Source organism: Scylla paramamosain, chromosome 36, assembly GCF_035594125.1.
Source record: "Scylla paramamosain isolate STU-SP2022 chromosome 36, ASM3559412v1, whole genome shotgun sequence".
Lineage (NCBI taxonomy): Eukaryota > Metazoa > Arthropoda > Malacostraca > Decapoda > Portunidae > Scylla > Scylla paramamosain.
This window is the reverse complement of record NC_087186.1, coordinates 13088950-13109407: the sequence shown is the minus strand read 5'-3', so window position 1 is coordinate 13109407 and position 20458 is coordinate 13088950. Positions and strand designations below refer to the sequence as shown.

At 37.4% G+C, this 20458-nt stretch overlaps 1 protein-coding gene across 1 annotated transcript in view; it reads left to right on the top strand.

Moving 5' to 3' along the window:
* Positions 1–20458, top strand: part of LOC135091004 (progestin and adipoQ receptor family member 4-like) — a 35983-nt gene that overhangs the window by 6445 nt on the left and 9080 nt on the right. Inside the window, 4 exon segments of the mRNA XM_063988287.1 lie at positions 2538–2689; positions 2691–2757; positions 8187–8290; positions 18535–18672. Of these exon segments, the coding sequence (XP_063844357.1) occupies positions 2538–2689; positions 2691–2757; positions 8187–8290; positions 18535–18672 (461 nt within the window).

Genomic DNA, 20458 nt, shown 5'->3' with positions numbered 1-20458 from the left:
GAGGGAGGAAGGAAGGAAGGGAGGAAGGAAGAGAGGAAGGGCGTTGCTTTGTATTGCTGTTTTATCAGGCAAAAGAAAAAATCGTTTGTTCACTTGTCTGATGCACGTGTGTGTGTGTGTGTGTGTGTGTGTGTGTGTGTGTGTGTGTGTGTGTGTGTGTGTGTGTGTGTTCGGCTTACCTTAAGTAAGTATGTGTGCGTGTTTGGTCTGAGAGAGAGAGAGAGAGAGAGAGAGAGAGAGAGAGAGAGAGAGAGAGAGAGAGAGAGAGAGAGAAAGGGGCAGTTTGAAATGCATTTTTCTCCATTTAGTGGCTGTGGTACGATAGTTTGGCCTGAGATATGACCTGGTGCACTTTGCCAGACGCATGATCCACTTTTACTCACGTCACTTTCACAAGTTACTCGCCCACTAAGTCACTGCTGAACTGCGCATGCGTCCTGGCTCGAGCTTAGTGGGTTAATGGAGTAAATAAAGACTTATAGCTCAAAACTACCCATATATCGTATTATTAGGTCATTTGAATAGTATTTGTGTTCCTGATTCATAGAAATAATAGTTTGATATATTTCAAATTGATACAGATAATATTTTGATGTTTATATTCCAAACTGATACTAATCATTTTTTCATATTTCTATTCTAAAGGGATAAAACTTATAGTTTGACATTTATATTCAAGGCTGACATAAATATATTCGTATTCCAAAGGGATATAAATTATAGTTTGATATTCATAGTCAAAAGTGATGTAAATAATGGTTTAACATGCGTATTTCAAATCAGTTGAAATAATAGCCTGATATTTATATTCCAAACTGATATAAATGATGGTTGTACGTTTTTATTCCAAATGTTGTAGAAATCATAGTTACAAGTAATAGTTTGGTGTTTATATTCCAAACTGGTGCACTGGCATGGCCCGGCAGTGTTAGGTACAAGCCAAATGATGAGTGTGGCCTGAACTCACTGTATGCCACGTCACTGCAAGGAGGGACCATCACACAAGTACATAAATCTTCTATTCCAAACCGTTACGTTTTCTATTATGGTTTTGCTGTGTGATATAGAAGTACATGTTGAACGTCATAAGTCTGAGCTTCACGAGAGGTGGAGAAACAACTCATTAAGCAAGTTAGGTCCTGTCTCTTCATGGCATAGAGGCAGATTTACACAGACACAGCCGTTCAGTTCAATTTTGTGGTGTTGGGTTGAAAAGCAAAACATTCAACTTTTTTATCTTATTTATTTTATTTATTTATTTATTTTGTGATATGTTGATTTGATTTGGGTTAGAAATTTGATATATAAGCATTTTTTTTTTTTTTTAGAGTCCAAAGTGCTTATTTACTGCACAAATCCGCTATGCATCATATCATGCATTCATTAATTTCATTCACTCGTGCATTCATTCATATCATTCGACAATTCAACAGTCAACGCTGCGTGGCTTTGTAAAAATAATGATAGCAATTGCTTTAATCTCGCTCGTCCATTCTTTTGACGCATTGCTGTGGTGGGCGGGGTCCTCATCTTATCTCCCGCACTGATAGGGAACCCCTCCTCTCTCTCTTTCTCTTTCTGATAGTCCCCGGGTCAGTCTTCTTATCATTATCATCAAGTGCCGTGACCCTTATCTTGTTTTCATTCTCATTTTTTCTAGTTTTATCTCAGTGTCACTTTTTTCTTTATTCATTTCATCGTCACTTGTTTCCTTTGCCACTTTCATGATTTTTACTTATTCTTATTTCGCTCTGGCTTTTTTTCCTTTTGTTTTTCATTACTTATTTTTTTCCTTGATTCGTTTTATTGTTGTTTTCATTATTTTCTTTATCTTTTTTTTTCTCTTTCTGATTTTATTTCACTATAATGTTTTCTTTCTTGGTGTAGTTCATTGTCACTCTTTATTTTTCATTGTCACGCTCATTGTTTTCCTTATCTTACCTCTCTGTCACTTTACCTTTCATTGTTATTTATTATTATCATTATTTTTTTTGTGTTTCTTATTTAACAGTCATTCATTATGTTGTCTTTTTTCTTTATCTCTTCTTTCTTTCAAATATTCTGTCCATTGTCTTACCTACACGACTATCTTTCCCCATTGCTTTATCGTTCATTCATTTTTTTCTATCTTATATACTCTTTTATATAATTCTTATTGTTAAAGGCATACCAATAAGTAAAAAATAGGAAATAGGAAGAAGAGGAAGGGTGGGAGGGTGAGGTAGGAGGGAAGGTGATATAGCTGAGTAGGGCTATCGAGGAGGAGGGAAGAGGAAGAAGAAGAAAAAGAAGAAGATGAAGAAGAAGAATACTTATTGGTATTGCTGCGCGCCTCTTCCCTCCAAAACAACAACAACAACAACAACAACAATAACAGCCGAGTAGGAGTGTTGAGGAAGAGAAAAGAAGAAGAAGAAGAAGAAGAAGAAATGCCACTCATAATACCACACCATCCAAACAACAACAACAACAACAACGATAACACAAGAACCAAAATAACACGCTCACCTCACAACTCCCGTTTTCTTTCTCCCCAGGCGTGCCCATGCTGTATATCCTGCTGTGGTGGCCGACGCTGCTGCCCTGGTCTGACATCACGGTGCCGGTCCTGCCCTGGATCCACCTGGTGTCGACGGTCAGCCCCTGGGTAGGCTCCACTATCTACCACCTGTTCATGAACCCACCGCGCAGGGGAATCTTGTTATAAGTCCCTGCTGCACCTTGACATGTTTGGGATCTGGATCACGCAGAGCTTCGGTGAGTGACGGGATATGTGTGTGTGTGTGTGTGTGTGTGTGTGTGTGTGTGTGTGTGTGGAGGAGAGGTGGTGGGTTGTTGGAAAGGGTTAGGTGTTGGAAGGGTGGAGGGGGGAGAGGCGGAAAGGGCATTTTTTTTTTTTTTTTTGTGTGTGTGTGTGTGTTTCAAATCTGTTTATTTATCTACCAGTCTGTTTATCTATCTATCTATCTATTTCTCTATCTATCTGTCTGTCTGTCTGTGTATCCTTCTATCCATCTATCTACCTATCTATCTATCTATCTGTCTCTCTCTATCTACATATGTGTCCATGTATGTGTGTGCGTGTGGGCAGATGGATATGTGTGCATGTGGTGGTCGTAGTGAGTAGTAGTGTAGTAGTAGTAGTAGTAGTAGTAGTAGTAGTAGTAGTAGTAACAGCAGCAGCAGTAGTCGAGCAGGAAGAGGAGTGGTGCTGTGGAACATAACTAGAAACAAATTACATTGATTATATGGATTGTTCTGATAGTTAGGGAAGTGTTACCATGTGTGTGTGTGTGTGTGTGTGTGTGTGTGTGTGTGTGTGTGTGTGTGTGTGTGAGTGTGTGTATCGATAATCGCTACGAAAATAAACTTATTCTAGGCTTTTCGACGTAGAAGAGGAAAGAAAAACATTAGCCTAGCTTTTTCTGTCTCTTCTGTGAGTCGATGCATCTTGGCGCGTGTGGGAGGAGGGAGGAGGGAGGATGAACGTTCGTAAAGGAAGGATGAAATGTAGTCACTAGAATTAGTAAAAGTGAAAAAGCGGAGGCAGCGTTTAAAAAAAGAGTAAAAGTGAAAGAAAGTTACCTTGACATGAAAACAAACTTAATATTGGTTCTAATATAAAAAAAATTAATAATACATGTATAATAGAAGAATAGAATTAGGAAAATAGCGTTTATAAATAGCTAGGAAGTGAAAGAAAGTTACCTTGACACGGAAAAAGCATTAGGGTTGCTTCTAAATAAGTGATAAATACATAATGGGAGGGAAATAGAACTTAACGTTTATTGGTTGATTAAAAAAAGAGGTGAATGAAAGTTGCCTTGACATAAAAATGAAGTAAGTGCGGCTTCTATAAAGTTGATAGGAATAGTTGTTTTCTTATGCATAAACAAGACAGACCAAGGACAGAAAAGAATGAAAAAGAAGAAGAAAAACGCAAATTGCCTCTCCCTAAAAAAATAAAAGTTAAGAATTGCAAGGAATATAGATAGACAGACAGATACGTAACTAAAATGATGCTAAACAATTAAATACTAGATAAAAAAAAAAAAAAACGGTGATTGTCTCTCCCTAAAAGAAAAGAAAACGTAAAGCATTTCAAGGAATAAAGGTAGGTAGACGGATACGTAATCTAAATTAATGCTAAAAAAATAAATACTAGAATGGAAAAAGAAATACTAAATGCTATAACTAGAAAAAAAACATGAATACGTAAAAGAAAACATGACAACACAAAGATATAATACGAAATGCTGATATGATAAACACTTAATGACATGAATATCAAATGCCAAGAGAGAGAGAGAGAGAGAGAGAGAGAGAGAGAGAGAGAGAGAGAGAGAGAGAGAGAGAGAGAGAGAGAGAGAGAGAGAGAGAGAAATAGTTATCCCTACCTGGCCTAACTCAACAGAAAACGGAGAGAATAACTTCGCATACCGGATTTCTCTGCTGCTTAGTAAGAAAATATCGCGGGAAAAAGAGAGAGAGAGAGAGAGAGAGAGAGAGAGAGAGAGAGAGAGAGAGGTAAAATATGTTGGCCTTTGCATCTCTGCGTGTGAGTGAGACTTGGTGTGTTGCATTATGTATGAAGTGACGCGAGGGACAGGCTGGGTGAAGGTATTAGAGAGAGAGAGAGAGAGAGAGAGAGAGAGAGAGAGAGAGAGAGAGAGAGAGAGAGAGAGAGAGAGAGAGAGAGAGAGAGATTAGGAAAAATACAGCTTGCACGCATACAATGAATCATGGCGTTTGTTGTTTGTATTGTAATCATTTATTTATACGTTTAATATTTTTCAATTCTCCAATAAAATAATCATCCACATCACTAAAGCACTGAATAATAAAAAAAAAGAGCGCTTTACTTTTTATCATTACAGAGAACTTTGATAGAATTTTAATGCATATTATTTGGGTACCCTTTGTAAATCTTAGCCAGAATGTATTAGTAAGTGTGGCGTTAATTGAAGGAGATAGATAGGTAGATAGATAAATAAATAGATGGATAGATAGGTGGATAGATAGATGGGTAGGTAAAGAGATTGATAGATAGATAGATAAAAAGATAGATGGATAGATAAAGAGATAGATAAAGATAGGTAGATAGATAGCCACACATAGATATAAATAGATAGTCAGATAGATATATAGATAGATAGTTAGATAGTAGTAGTAGGAGTAGGAGTAAGAGGAGGAGGAGGAGGAGGAGGAGGAAGAAGAGGAGAAGAACAGATGATTTAGAGTTAGTGATTAGCGTTAGTAGTAGCAGCAGCAGTAGTAGTAGTAGTAGTAGTAGTAGTAGTAGTAGTTGTAGTAGGAAGATTAGTAAGAGGTGGAAGAAAAAGAGACGGTTTAAAGTTTGTTTGACGATAGAAAATGTGGCAAGTCGAAGTGTATTTAGTAGATTCCTTGTCAGAGAATTCACTAATGTCTTGTTATTGATCGTGTTGAGGCGAGTGGCGAATGAACGGGGTTACTATTTCGCTCAGGTGACGGTGGACCTTTGTGAAGCCTTACAAGAGAGAGAGAGAGAGAGAGAGAGAGAGAGAGAGAGAGAGAGAGAGAGAGAGAGAGAGAGAGAGAGAGAGAGAGAGAGAGAGTTTGTCACGCAAATATTGTTAACTGTAATGATGCAGTGCAGGTGAGAAAGAGTTGATCTTTAAATTCTCTCTCTTTCTCTCTCTCTCTCTCTCTCTCTGTTATTATCAACTTCCTCCCCTGTCCCTTCATCCATCCCTCCCTCCATTCCTTCCTTCCTCCTCCCTCCCATCGTCTCGCGCCCTTTAGTCAGTCTTAGCCTTTGTTTCTTACACACACACACACACACGGCGAAGGTCAGAGTCCACCTCATGACCTAAATAATTCATGCCTCTATACACCTGCATCGGGCACATCTTCATCCCCTGTGAGTGTTACGTAAGGGGGCAAGATAAGTGAACGGTGTAGAGCAAAGGATTTAATGGGTAGAAGTTTTGAATTAAGAGTTGGTGTTATTTTATTCGTCAGTTTTTTTCTTATTTATTGATTGATTTTGCGTGGTTTTGTTTTTATATATGGAAAGAAGAGTGTTGATTTGATTATTTTTTTTTAAGGTAAACGTATAATGGTAGAATTTTCTTGTTTATTTGTTTGTTTAGTTGTTTATTTGTCTGTCTGTCTGTTTATTTGAACAAAAGGACATCGTGGGAGGAAAAAAATATTAGTGGGGATTTTTAAGTAATTGGTAAAAGTATGTGGGTGAAATTGTGTTGTATTTATTTATTCATTTATTTATTTATTTATTTTATATATTTGAACTAAAGAACATCACAGTAGGAAGGTTTTAATGAGGTGCAGACTCTTGACTAACAAGTAACAGTATGTAGGAAAAAATTGTGCGGTTTATTTATTTGTTTATTTGTTAATGTGTTTGTTTATTCGTTCGTCTATTTTATGAATTTGAACAAAAGATCGTAAGACAAAACATTTAATGGAGATGGAGATTTTTAAGTAACAATATGAAGGAAAAATGTTGCAGTCGTATTTATTTATTTGCTTACTTATTTTTTTTTCATTTATTTATTTATTTGTATATCTGAACAAAAAAAAGAACTTAGCGATCAATTTTATTTATTTATTTATTTATTTATTTATTTATTTATTTATTGTTTTAAGAGGTTACCGTTGTTGTTGTTGTTGTTGTTGTTGTTGGATTCATCGTTGTTTGTTTCAGGCGTGTTACTTTTTGTTACTCCCTGTAATGACTCTTGTTCCTTTGTAAAGAATGACGCAGCTTTAGCATTGTAAGACGCAGTGGGTCGTTAGAAATATTGCCTCTTTTCTTGTTTTTCTTTGTTTCCTTGTTAGAGTGAGGGAGTGAGTGCTGTTTACATTTTTTTTTTCCTTTGTTTTGTGTGTCATACTTTTTGTCATGCCTTGTAATCACTTGTACTTCTTTGTGATAAACGACGTAATTGTTGAATAACGTAATGTTTTGATGCAATAAAGGTTTTAACGAAGCGAAGACTCAAGTAATATTAGGTAGCAGTCAGTAAGTAATAAATTAAAGAACAGCGGAGTGACGTAGTGGCGAGGCAACGGTATAACGCAGTGCAATTATGCTAAAGGAACGATAACTTAGAGAAAACTTAATGTAAACTTGGCGTAACGGAAGATGATAACAATAACTAAAAAAAAAAAAAAAAAAAAAAACGACAATATTATAATGAAAACTTTACGTAGCAATAAAAAAAAATGACATAGAAAGAGAATATAATGAACTAGCACCATAACAACGAAATAAATAAATAAATAACATCAAAACACAACGGAAAATAAAACAACAACATAAAATACCTCAATAACACTATAAAAAAGAAAAAAATAACAAAAAATAACGTCACCAACACAGTTCTTGAGCGTCACGGTGCAAACTTGGCGCACTTAACGGCAGGTGAGCGTGACAAGAATAGAAAGCGTCACGCAACACCTGAGTCTTGAATGCCACGTAACGTTATCCACCTGTGACTCAAGCCAGTGTGTGTGTGTGTGTGTGTGTGTGTGTGTGTGTGTGTGTGTGTGTGTGTGTGTGTGTGTGTGTGTGTGTGTGTGTGTGTACGCTATCAGACTTTATCGGAACATATAGTTTACTTAAAATTCTCATACTGTTGTGGCCAATAAACAAATATATGTATGTATGTATGTATGTATGTATGTATGTATGTATGTATGTATCTATGTCTTTTATCTCCTTTCCTATGTCCTCCATTAATAAACAACTAACCAACTATGTATGTATGTATGTCTTTAATCTCCACGCCTGTATCCCTCACTCTTCCTATCATCCCCTCATATATCACACCCAGCATTCAGGTCAGTATTCTTAAACGCTTCATCGTCTCCTCTTGGCTAATTCCAGCAAGCTCCAGTAGCGGTAATGATAGTGTTCAATGGTAGTTTTATGATTGCAGTGGTAATTTAACAGGAATTCTCAACACTCATGGAGGAAAGCACCAATTGGAATGCGGCAATTCATTTGTGTACCTTTTTAAAACAAGCTTTATGAGGAAGAAGAGGAAGAGGAGAGGAAGAGGAGAGGAAAGTGTTAAGAATACAAATTTTATCCTTCCTTTCGCCTCACGTCCTTTCTTTCCCCCTCTCCCTCTCCCTCTCACTCTCACTCTCACTCTCACTCTCCCTCTCTCCCCCAGGGGCGCTCACCACAGTGTACGCCTCCGTGTCTTGCCTAAGCAGCCCCTGGATATGGAGGGTCCTTGCAGTCTACTGTGCCGTGTCCCTCTGGTGTTTGTATAAGGTATGCGCCCCCCCACCCCCCTTCTCTCTCTCTCTCTCTCTCTCTCTCTCTCTCTCTCTCTCTCTCTCTCTCTCTCTCTCTCTCTCTCTCTGATATTTCATTCTAGTTTTCTTTCTTTATCTTCTACTATTTTTCATGCTTTTTCTCTCTCTCTCTCTCTCTCTCTCTCTCTCTCTCTCTCTCTCTCTCTCTCTCTCTCTCTCTCTCTCTCTCTCTCTCTCTCTCTCTCTCTCTCATTACCACAAATCTCCCCAAATTAACTCTCACATTAAAATATTAAATTAATTGCACAATGCCAGTATGATAAACAGTAAAGTCATTTATATTTGTGTTTGCTTAAGGCTCACTCACGTAGTTTCATTTTAAGGTGAATAGAATAAATGATATATTTTTTCTTTTCCCCCATTGCAATTTCCACGTAAAATATGTATTAATTAATGGTGTAGATATACATATATTTTTAAAGGGTAATCTATTTTGTAGCTGTATGATTAAATATATTGTAGATTTTTTCTTTCCGTGTAGTTCTTTTATTATTATTACTATTATTATTTATTTATTATTATTATTATTATTTTTTTTAGATTGTATCTTGTCTTTCAGGGTTTTATTTTTATATTTATTTTTATTTCTTAGATGTTTATTTTTCGTATTCTTGAACTGTCATTAAGTTTGTTCCTTCCTCCGTGCTGGCGACCGTGAGAAAAGAGATCATTGTTGTAATAATAATAATAATAATAATAATAATAATAATAATAATAATAATAATAATAATAATAATACACATATTTAACTAAAGGAAGAGCAGTAAATATGCAACAGAAATCTATTTGCTCTGGAATATTTCGGTATTTTATGTTCGAAACTGCGAGAGAAAAAAAAAAGGAAGAAAAGAATAAGAAAAAAAAAAACTAAAATAAATAAATACATATGTAAGAATAGATTTGATTGTTTCAGGATTATTTTCATTATTATCGTCATTTTCCACATCATCACTATCAACATCATTCACCATTACTGCAATTGTCACTGTTGTCGTCATTGCTTTCATCGCCATTGTTACTTGTCACCATTAGCATCATCATCATCATCATTATCATTATCATCATTATCCTCGTCATCCTTATCATCGTCAGTTGTCATCATTATCTTCATCATTATCATTTTCCTCAATTATCTGTTTTCTCATTTCTTTTAATTTTACTTCTGCTATTCTGAAATAAAGTAAAGTGAAATAAAACCACTTATCACGGGATCATGAAACGTATTCAAAGTTATTTTAAGTTCAGCTGGCAACCTTGACTATCTCTCTCTCTCTCTCTCTCTCTCTCTCTCTCTCTCTCTCTCTCTCTCTGAGCTACAGTAAATATATTAGTTCTTTTCTTATGCATGTATCTCAAAAGGCTGATAAAAGTCTCTCTCTCTCTCTCTCTCTCTCTCTCTCTCTCTCTCTCTCTCTCTCTCTCTCTCTCTCTCTCTCTCTCTCTCTCTCTCTCTCTCTCTCTCTCTCTCTCTCTCTGTGGATTTAATTTCCTGATGCATTCTCATGTCAATACAGCATAAAAATTTTTCCCGCCTTGGTGTTCATTTCATTTTGCGTCCATCATTTTCTCATTGATTCTTCTTTTCTCGCGGTAAATATTCAGGATTTTATGTACGTATTAATACCGTGATATATTCCTGACGCTTTTTACTCTTTCCTTTCATTATTTAAACCTTTTCCACGATTTAATTGATATTTTCAGTTTATGCTCTCATCGGTCAATGATTAGAACTGTTTTGCCATTAATTCTGTACATTTTCCGTATTTCCATGTATTATCTTTCAATATTTATTTATTTTTTTCACGCTATTTTATTTATATATATATTTTTTTTATCTCATCGTTCAATATTTAAGACTGTTTTTCATTAAAGCAATATATTTTTCGCTTATTTTTTTTTATCTCATCTTTCATTATTCAAGATTTTTTATTCCATTATTTCACATATTTTGAACGTTCTAATTCTATTAACTTCATTTAGTAACATCTTGTCAATTTTAAGGAGTACAGGTACGTTTTTCAAGTGTTTAAGGTACGATGTTTTCCTTCTATGTTCAGTGTTGCGATTTCGTTGGTATAAAGAAAAATTATCGTATACATCGAAAATTTTTCTTTTGGAGGTGAAAGTTTTGAACGATTCAGTTTATGTTTGTATAAATGTGCTGTTTGTTTTTGTTTTTTGTTATATATGTTTTTTTTATGGAAGAAAAGAACGAGGCAAGACAAAAAACACTTGGCTATGGCGGTAGCAACACACACACACACACACACACACACACACACACACACACACACACACACACACACACACACACACACACACACACACACACACACACACATTACACCACTTACAGCATAATTTGTCCCTCTTATTCCTCCTCTACTCGTCCTCCTCTCCTCCTTTTCATCCTCCTCGTAAGGGCCAAAAGGTCTGCTGCTGTTTGTCCCTCCTTTTGTGTTCCCTTCGTGTTACTCCTCTACAACGTAATAATACGTGTCAAGTCAGAGAAAACGTAAGTTATTTAAGGACAATGAGAAAATAGAGAAAGAAAACGTGCATTTTTTTCAACGGGTAACTCCTTCATGTCCTTTACCATTATCTTAAACCTTGCTCTCTTTATCTAATTTTTGGGACTTCCTGTGTTTCTGCCTCCCTTCCCTCCCTTCCCTTTGCATGATGCGCATGACATGGCGGCTCTGTGCCACTTCTTAGGGTGCCACAGACTGCAGAGACCGCCACATGTTATATCCTCGTTTCTAGCACCTGTTTATCCCAGGCTGTTGATGTCTTTTGTGTTGTGTATGTTTGTGTCTCAGTGCCCGTATTCCTAAACACCCCTTACATTATACAGCGTCAAAGTTGTGTTTTCAAGGGTGTTTTTTATGATTCTGGTGATTTAACAAAGCTTCTGTATCATATAGGATAAAAATACTTTGAAATAAAATAGGAATAGAAGTTTTAGTGTGTGTTTCTCTCTTCATATGCAGTTATTATACTCAACAGTGCCAAGCTTAGGATTTCGAGGCTGTTTTCATGATTCTAGAGGACAAAACACTCTTGAGAACCTGCTCATTCATCCACGTGGTCTTTGAAAATGTTTCTGATGAGAGAATGAGGTGTTTAAGGATACGGCCTGTAGTGTGTGTTCGTGTGAGTGTTTGTTTGTTTGTTTGTAGTCAGTTGTGTAGGCTTTGTTTGTTAGTGTATGTGTGTTAGTAGATGTTTGTTTATCCCTGTGTTTGTTTAATGTGCGTTTGTGTTCGTTGTTTTTATGTTAAGACTGTGTTGTTATGTATGCTTCTACGTATTGTTATTTGAACATTATAATTATGTATTTTTTTTTATTTATCATGTTGAGATTTTACGACTTAAAAAATGAACTTAAAATGGAAACCTCTCTCTCTCTCTCTCTCTCTCTCTCTCTCTCTCTCTCTCTCTCTCTCTCTCTCTCTCTCTCTCTCTCTCTCTCTCTCTCTCTCTCTCTCTGCAACAAAATCAGAAACCCCCGAAGACTCTTGTCAACACAGTCCGTGGGATCTGCGGGGTTTGCGGAGTGTCAACAAGCGCTTTGCAAATCCTTCTAAAGCCTAGCTAAAGAGTATTGAATCCCTTATTGACAAACGCATTTAGAATCAAGGCTCATACACTACTGCCACTTGCATTCCGTCTATTATCCTTATTCAGAGTCGATGCTTACTTTAAAGTTTAACACCTAATGAAGTGGTTGAGGGAGGTGTAAGGTTACTGATGTTTAACTTTGAAATATTGCTGTTTTTCATGTGATTCTGTTGTATTGTGTTAATGTTTATGTGCTACAGCGATGGGTAAGATGCATTTATTGGTCTCCTATGTAAGTTGTTCTATAGACAGTATCAAACATTTCAGCGTCTTATTTCGACTGTTTTCAAAAGGCTCCAGTGAAAATGAGTGCGGGTTTTCAAGTGTGCTTTCTTGATTTTATTGATTAAGTCTCTATTAGTTTTCAAGGCTGTTTTAACGATTTTACTGATAGTTTAACAATGACTACAACATCAATGAGAGAGAAAAAACAACAGCAACATTTACGAGAACCCAAATAATCTGTGCGGCCCTTGAGAATGGTCCCTTTGAGTCTAAAATGTTTGGAAATACGTCTTGGCAGCGTCACTGTGCTTCTTGACCTGCGTTTAGCCAAGGTATTGTAGGATGACTCGCTTAGTGTACGGTAAAGGTAAAATGTTGTGGTTTTGATGAACTGTGAATGCACTGGAGAGCTTTCAATGTGTAGGTAGGAGATGTGTGACGGCGCGCGAAGGACGACAAAGGGTTTGGCGCGCAACGACGGAGATTTTGTCGACGTCAGAATATATAGCGTCGATAGGAATGTGTGTTTTACGTTGTAGTATCCTCTTATAGTACGCTGTTGATGTGAGTGACAGTGTGTGTGTGTGTGTGTGTGTAGTGAGTGGACTAGAGTAGGAATGTACTATTATGGTAAGCATTTAGACTGGCGAGTTGATATAAGTGAAGTATACGTAGATAGCAAGTTTGAGTGTGCGTCTCTGTCTGCTGAAGAGGACTGGCATCTGTTTGTGTATTGTGAGAGGGAGTGGTGAGTGGAGGAACTGTAAAATATAGTGAAGAGACGATGAAAGGAGAGAAACAGAAATATAGAGATTTTGAATGGGTTGTGTTTGTGTTTAGTTGCTTGTGTAGAGTGATTTCGAGACTCTAGTGATAATATAACAAGCTTCAGTTGGAGCTGTCAGGGATTCTCATGATTCTAAGTTCAACAGGCTGTAGGGAAAGTTATTAGGATTTTTCAAAGATGTTCTCGTCATTATCGTTACAGTTTATGTAGGTTTAACACACCTTAGGAAATGTTATTAGAATTTTTAAAGGTATCGTTAGTCCAGTGATAGTTTAAGAGGCTGACAAGAACGAATAGTAAAGAATGTAGATAGAGACGAAGGAATGAAGAGCAGGCATGACAAGAAGGAAAGACCGAGCGTGTTTGAGTAGACGTGTGTGTGTGTGTGTGTGTGTGTGTGTGTGTGGTGCGTCCTGCAGAGTGGGCGGCCGTCTGTGTGTGCTGAGTGGGCGTGGTGTTTCAGGCCCTCTCGGCAAGGTCAGCCATGGCCAGACGACTGAGCTTCTCCCTTGCCGTGGTGACGCAACTCTCTCTCCTCTGCTTCAGGGGGACGCCGCTAGGGGGGACACCCGCACGCGGCTATGCACTATTTTATGCAGGCAAGTCCAGCCCCGCCCCGCTTCACCTCGCCCCGTGTGTGTGTGTGTGAGTGTGGGTGTGCGGTGTACATGTGTGTGTGTGTGTGTGTGTGTGTGGGGCGGGGTGCTGGTAAGGTAACGGAGCACGAGGAGCATGGTGCTTTGTTGATTGTCACTCGTCGCTTGGTTTTACTTGCACTGTTTTGCCCCGAGTTGCTTTCCTGCTTGTGTTGCGCTTCCTTCTGCTGCCTTGTTTGGTGTGCCGTGCATGGAGGTATAGCGTGCTCCTGTAATGTCTGTGGTTTTTGTTCCCCTTAATGCACGTAGGTTTGATTATTGATTTATCCTGGAATGATGGCTTTGTTAATTCAGCCTGTCTCTTGTGTTTTCTCATTCCTTTCCTTTCACTCTAAAGTTTCGTGTGCGTGTGTGTGCGTGTGTGCGTGTGTGACGTGTGGGTTCCTTCTGAAAATTAACTCCATGACTTTGCTGTTTTTTTTTCTTATTTTCTTTCTTTCTTTCTTTTTTTTTTTAACATACATTTATTCCGAGCGGTGCATGACGGGAAGAACTGAAGGGTTGAAAAGTGACGCAAACTGAAGTGACAGGAACAGGAATGACGAGACTAACGGGAATAGAAGTGACGGGAATAGAAGTGACGGGAATAGGAATGACGGGAATAGAAGTGACGGGAATAGAAGTGACGGGAATAGAAGTGACGGGAATAGGAATGACGGGAATAGGAATGACGGGAATAAAAATGACGGGTTTAAAAGTGACGGGTTTAGATATGCGTGACGTGACTTGTACAGCTTAGAAGGAAGGGAGGGGCGCTCTCTCTCTCTCTCTCTCTCTCTCTCTCTCTCTCTCTCTCTCTCTCTCTCTCTCTCTCTCTCTCTCTGTCATTTTCGTTCACTTTTTTAATTTACATTCTTTTTATTGCTTGTAGTTTAGTTATTTTTTCTTCTTTTTCTTTTTCTTCTCCTTCTTCTTCTTCTTCTTCTTCTTCTTCTTCTTCTTCTTCTTCTTCTTCTTCTTCTTCTTCTTCTTCTTCTTTTATACGTAATTTTCCCTAACTTTCGTTTTTTTCTGCTTTCTTTTTTTTTTTACTTTTATTTTTCTCTCATTTTCTTTTTACTTATATCTTAATTTTCTTTCCCTATACATTTTTATTTTCTCTATTTTCTTATTGTTCTCTTCTTCCCTTCCTTTCCTTCTTTCCATTTTCTCTGTTATATTTCCTTTCTTATCTTTTGTTTTTCTTTCCTTCTTTCTTTCTTTCTTTCTTTCTTTCTTTCTTTCTCTTTCTTTTCATTCTTTCTTTACCATCCTTTCCTCACTTCCTTCTTCCGTCTACTTAAATAATTTCCTCCGTATTTCCTCTCTTCATTCTTTTTTTTTTGTTCTCTCCTTCCCTTCCCTTCTTTCATTCCTTGTCTTTCTTCTTTCTTCTCCCTCTTTTCCTTTCTTCCCACTTTCCTTTCTTCATCTTCCTTATGCCTTCCTCTTCCTCGCGTGCTTCTCAACTCAAATTCTCCGTCCATCCTGGGAAACGAAAGGTATCGTGCCTACGAGTCGTTCACGGCAGGACGAACAACGACCTGAGTGAAATAGAGAGAGAGAGAGAGAGAGAGAGAGAGAGAGAGAGAGAGAGAGAGAGAGAGAGAGAGAGAGAGAGAGAGAGAAGGGCTAGGGGAGTTAGGAATGCTAATACAAAATTCTTCCAAGTGAGAGAGAGAGAGAGAGAGAGAGAGAGAGAGAGAGAGAGAGAGAGAGAGAGAGAGAGAGAGAGAGAGAGAGAGAGAGAGAGAGAGAATTGATCCGACCTTGCTAGCTTAAGGAAGAAAGACTTCAAGCATTGTGTCTCTCTCTCTCTCTCTCTCTCTCTCTCTCTCTCTCTCTCTCTCTCTCTCTCTCTCTCTCTCTCTCTCTCTCTCTCTCTCAGTTATGCAATCCACTTACCTCCTCTCTTTATCTACTTTACTAAACACTCTCTCTCTCTCTCTCTCTCTCTCTCTCTCTCTCTCTCTCTCTCTCTCTCTCTCTCTCTCTCTCTCTCTCTCTCTCTCTCTCTCTCTCTCTCTCTCTCTCTCCCTTTTCTCCCTCCCTGCTTACTGAAGTGCCTCTCTCCTTTCTCCTCATCTGCCTCCTTTTCTCCCATTCCTCCTTTATCATCATCTCTTCTTTCTTTCCTTCTGTTCTTCTCCCATTCCATCTTTTCTTTTTTCCTTTCTTTGTTTCGTCCTTCTTTCGTTGATTAGTTTCATTTATTTATTCATTCATTCCTTTCCTCTGTTTTCGTTATTTTACTTATCTTCCTTCCTTCTCTTTCGTTCTTTACTCCCTCTCTTTTACTCCCTTCCTTCCTTCCTGTCTTCCTTATTTTTTTTTTTGTTATTCCTTTCCTCCCTTCTTTTCTCTGTTTTTTTTCCTCTACCTCTTTCCTTCCTTCCTTCCTTCCTTCTTTCTTCCTTCCTTCCTTCCTGTTAGTAAAAAGTTAACTGATGACGTGTGTGTGTGTGTGTGTGTGTGTGTGTGTGTGTGTGTGTGTGTGTGTACGCTGCGTTGGTAACAGTGCCCCTTAGTAACCTCAGAACAGTGTTGCCAGCAGAAAAGGTTTACACAAGAAAAACGAAGAGGTGAAAGTAATTTTATTATTATTATTATTATTATTATTATTATTATTATTATTATTGTTATATGTTATTTTGTTTTTTGTAGTTTTCTTATTTTTCTTTTCTTTTGATTATTTTAGTTTCATTCCTCTTCTTTATGATCTCTTGTGTGATTATTTTTTTCTTTTTTCTTTTCTCCTCTCTTTCTCTCTTTTTTTTTCTTTATTTAATGAAGTAAGGGAGGTATTCTCGTTAACAGAATTACAATGTATAACACACACACACACACACACACACACACACACACACACACACACACACACACACACACACACACACACACACACACACACACACACACACACACACACACAGAAAATTATAAAAAGAAAAGTCTGTAAAGATTATGGATTATTTTTTCTTTTTCTTTTCTTTTGTTATTATTATTATTATTATTATTATTATTATTATTATTATTATTATTATTATTATTATTATTATTATTATTATTATTACCACCAACACGAACCATTTCATAACCATTTTTTTTTTTTTGTATTTTCTTTCATGATCGTTCCTTTAATTATAACCACAAAAAGAAAAAAAAAAAACGAAAAAAGTGAAGATCAATCCTTTAACCTCTCATGAATTCATAAATCATCCCTATTATATATTTTTAAAGCCTTTCCCTTATTACTGTCCTTTTAATTATAACCACATATAAAAAGAAAAAAAGAAAAAATCAATTACCATACTTTTACTATCTCATATTTTATCGTGTATTAGTTTCTTTAATATCAACTTCAGTCTTGTTCCGTGTTATGATAAAAGCGTTAAAGGTTTATATCGTTCCTTTAGGCTCCGTGGTGAGGGCAAGCCATGCACCGCGGGGTCCCTTATCGTCCCTTTAGGCCCCAGCATTGGCGTGAATTGATGGCGTTAATGGTTGTCCTTTTAGCGTGGATATCAAGAGTGGAACATTTTTCATTTTTAGAGCTTTTTAATACCCTGTCTTTTTTTTTTTTTTTCTTTTTCTCTCTCACTCTTCTTTTTCTTTCTTTATTTATGGTGTGTTTATTTTTATTCGTGGCTTCGTTTATTTTCGATCGTAAGCGTCGGTATTTTTAACGTTCGTGTTTTTTTATTTTTTTTTTGTGTGTGTCAATTGATTCCAGTCGTTAACTTTTACCTCGTGTCAATTATTTCCGTCGTAAACGTCAGTATCTTTGTTATTCGTGACACTCGAAAACATCAATATTTTCAACTTCTCTTTACTTTATATGAATTATTTCCAATCCTAAACGTCAGTATCTTTAAAACTTCTTTCATTTATTTATTTATTTTTTGTACTGATTATCAACATTAGTATTATTAACTTTTGGATTTTTAGTATCAATTTTTCTTACTTTCCTTTCAAAATCGGGTTTATGATTATCCTTCTAGCGTTAATATTACCTCATTTTATCATCAGTGTTGTAGTATTTGGCAGCCATCATTAGGTATAAGAGTACTTTCCTTACTTGTTAGTTCATCCTCCCAGCAGTGAGGTCCAATACTCTCCCAGTAGCAGATCATCTCCGATCGGTCAACGCCAAGTCTGGTAATATTGCAGTCGCCGCGAGTTAAGCTGATCTGAAGGCCCCGTCCCTGCCTCCTCCTCCCTTCAGGCGGGGAAGCTGAATGGCGCACGCATAACATTCTCGCCACTTCCAAAATTTTTATAGCTAAGATTATTTTCTGTCACTTAGGCAGTCAGTCTTACCCTAAGCTTCAAGAGGGAGATTTCAAGACATTCTTTAGGGACTGGTACCTCAGAGGACCTTTTTTGTATGTTTGTTGTTGTTGTCCCAGGTCAGAATCCTTTTACATAAAAAAAAAAAAACTATTTTCGAATATATCAACAGGAAAACAGCAATAATATTAAAGTATTAACCTTTCAGAAAAGCTATGGAAGCAGACCTACCTAATTTACATAAATGCATCCATATGAATGACAACACGCGCCAGTGCAGATGTGGCCCGTGGCGACAGTCATATGGATGCCTTTATGTAAATCCACAGTTTTTCTTAAATATAAAAGGTTTGGGAAGCTTCAAGGAAACTATGAGGGCACCAATCAGCTTTCTCGCTTAAAAGGGAGAAGGAGGAGGTGGGCGTGGCTTCAAGATCAACTAACCCCGGGGGCGACTATAGTACTGCCCTTCGCTAACCCTTCTACACTGACAATTAGCCGTGAAAATTAGGCTTGTCAGTACTAACCTTAATCCTCCTAGCGGTAAGAGGTAGGCTGAGTGGTGGTAGTGTGTGGTAGAGTGTGTGGTAGTGTCCTAGCCTCAGTTCCCCCAGCAGTAGGGCTCCGTATGGTTCTTTCAAGGCTTCGCACGCCCGTAATCCCTGGGAGCGGCGGTTCTGCTTCACCCTGCCCTTCCTAATGCGCGCCGTCTCCGCCACGCTGCGGGTCACGGCCTGGGGGGGCGGCCACCCTCGAGCCTTCAAACACATCATATTACAGGTAACGATACGAATATTGACCTTACTGTCCCTGCATCCTCCTCTTCTTCCTCCTCATCCTCCTCATCCTCATCCTTGTCCTCTTCCTTCTTTTTATGTTTGTTCTTGTTCTTGTTGTTGTTCTTCTTGTTGTTGTTCTTTTTCTTCTTTCCCACCCCTTTTCCTCGTTCTCCCCTTTGTCCCCATTTTCTTCTTTCTCACCCCTCCTCCTCCTCCTCCTCCTCCCGCGACTTCGATCCTACCCCACGGTTTCCTGCCGGCGCTGTTTGACCTTGTTTCTGCGGCGCCTGGGCTCAATCAATTTCAACTTTATTTATCTTTCTGCTATTCCTCCTCCTCCTCCTCCTCCTCCTCCTTCTTCTCTGTTTCTTCTCCGGCTCCTCGTCCTTCTGGTCTTGTTATTTCCTCTGCCTCGCATTTTTTTTTCTTTCCTTCGGCGTCAACTTCTGTCAACAATTGGCTGTCACGCGATCCTGTGCTTCAGTTCCGATTTACGATGTGCTTCTCTTCGATTTGCGCATCTTGATTTTATGCTGTCGCCGCTATACCCAAAGGCGACGCTCCTTTACCTTGTTTATAGTTTTTGTTTTCTGTTAATTTGAAAGACTAGAATTCCTTTAATTTCCTAATTTTTTTTTCTGTTAAACTAAAAGAAAGATCGCTCAGATGTAAAAGATTGAAATTCCTTTAATTTTCTTTTTCCACTGAACTAAAAGAGAGAGATCGCTTGTCCTTAAAAGATTCAAATTCTTTTATAGTTTTTTTTCTATTGAACTAAAAGGGAAAGAACCATTGGTAGTTCTTTATTTTAGCTTTTTTTTTTCTTATTTTACAAACTTAAACCTTCGATGTTCCTTTTCTTTACTAGTTTTATCTTTTGTTAAGCTTTTATGTCGAATTAAAAGAGGACGATTAAAAATAATTAAGATAGATAAATAAATTATTTTGTTTAATACATTTATATATGTTTTGTCGTTTTTTGTCTCAAACAATGCTATTTTTCTTATTTCTTTGCCATTTTTTCACATAAAGTGATCGAACAAAAGGAAAACAAAACTGGTAGCTTTTTAGGTCTCTCTCTCTCTCTCTCTCTCTCTCTCTCTCTCTCTCTCTCTCTCTCTCTCTCTCTCTCTCTCTCTCTCTCTCTCTGGGTGTCTCGTAGTTTTCCTCACACCCATCCAGGTGTTAAATTCCGGCTGCAGGTGACTAGCGTGTACTAATCAATGAAGCGAGCCAGACAGGTAAGTGTGTGTGTGTGTGTGTGTGTGTGTGTGTGTGTGTGTGTATGTATGATGGTGTAAATAACCTTTTTTTGTTTTGTGTTCCTGCATATTGATTTACTAATTTATTTTGTTAGTCGGTACCGATTGGCTTGGCTATTAAATTAAAACTTTTATCTGCAAGTGTTGTATAGAATGTTTAATAAATTGGCCTGTAGTCCCCAGCAGTGAGTTATGACGCAAAACAACACGATTGGTTTTCATTTTGTTTCACGTTTTTTGTATTGTTAGCTACGATACTGAAGGATTAGTGTATTTTGTACCACTTATGATTGCAAATGCGTATTCTTTTCTTATTTCTGTGTATTTTTTGTAAATATTAAGTACAGTGCTTTGAAATTTACGTGCAGTTCATTGTATTTCATGCTATTGTATTTATTTACGATTATTTTAAATATAAAGAAAAACACATTTCCTGTAATAATGAAACCGTATTTGGCATTATGATTAATATTTGATACATTTTAATTACAATGGCTAGGATTAATATGTAAGTATAATAATTAC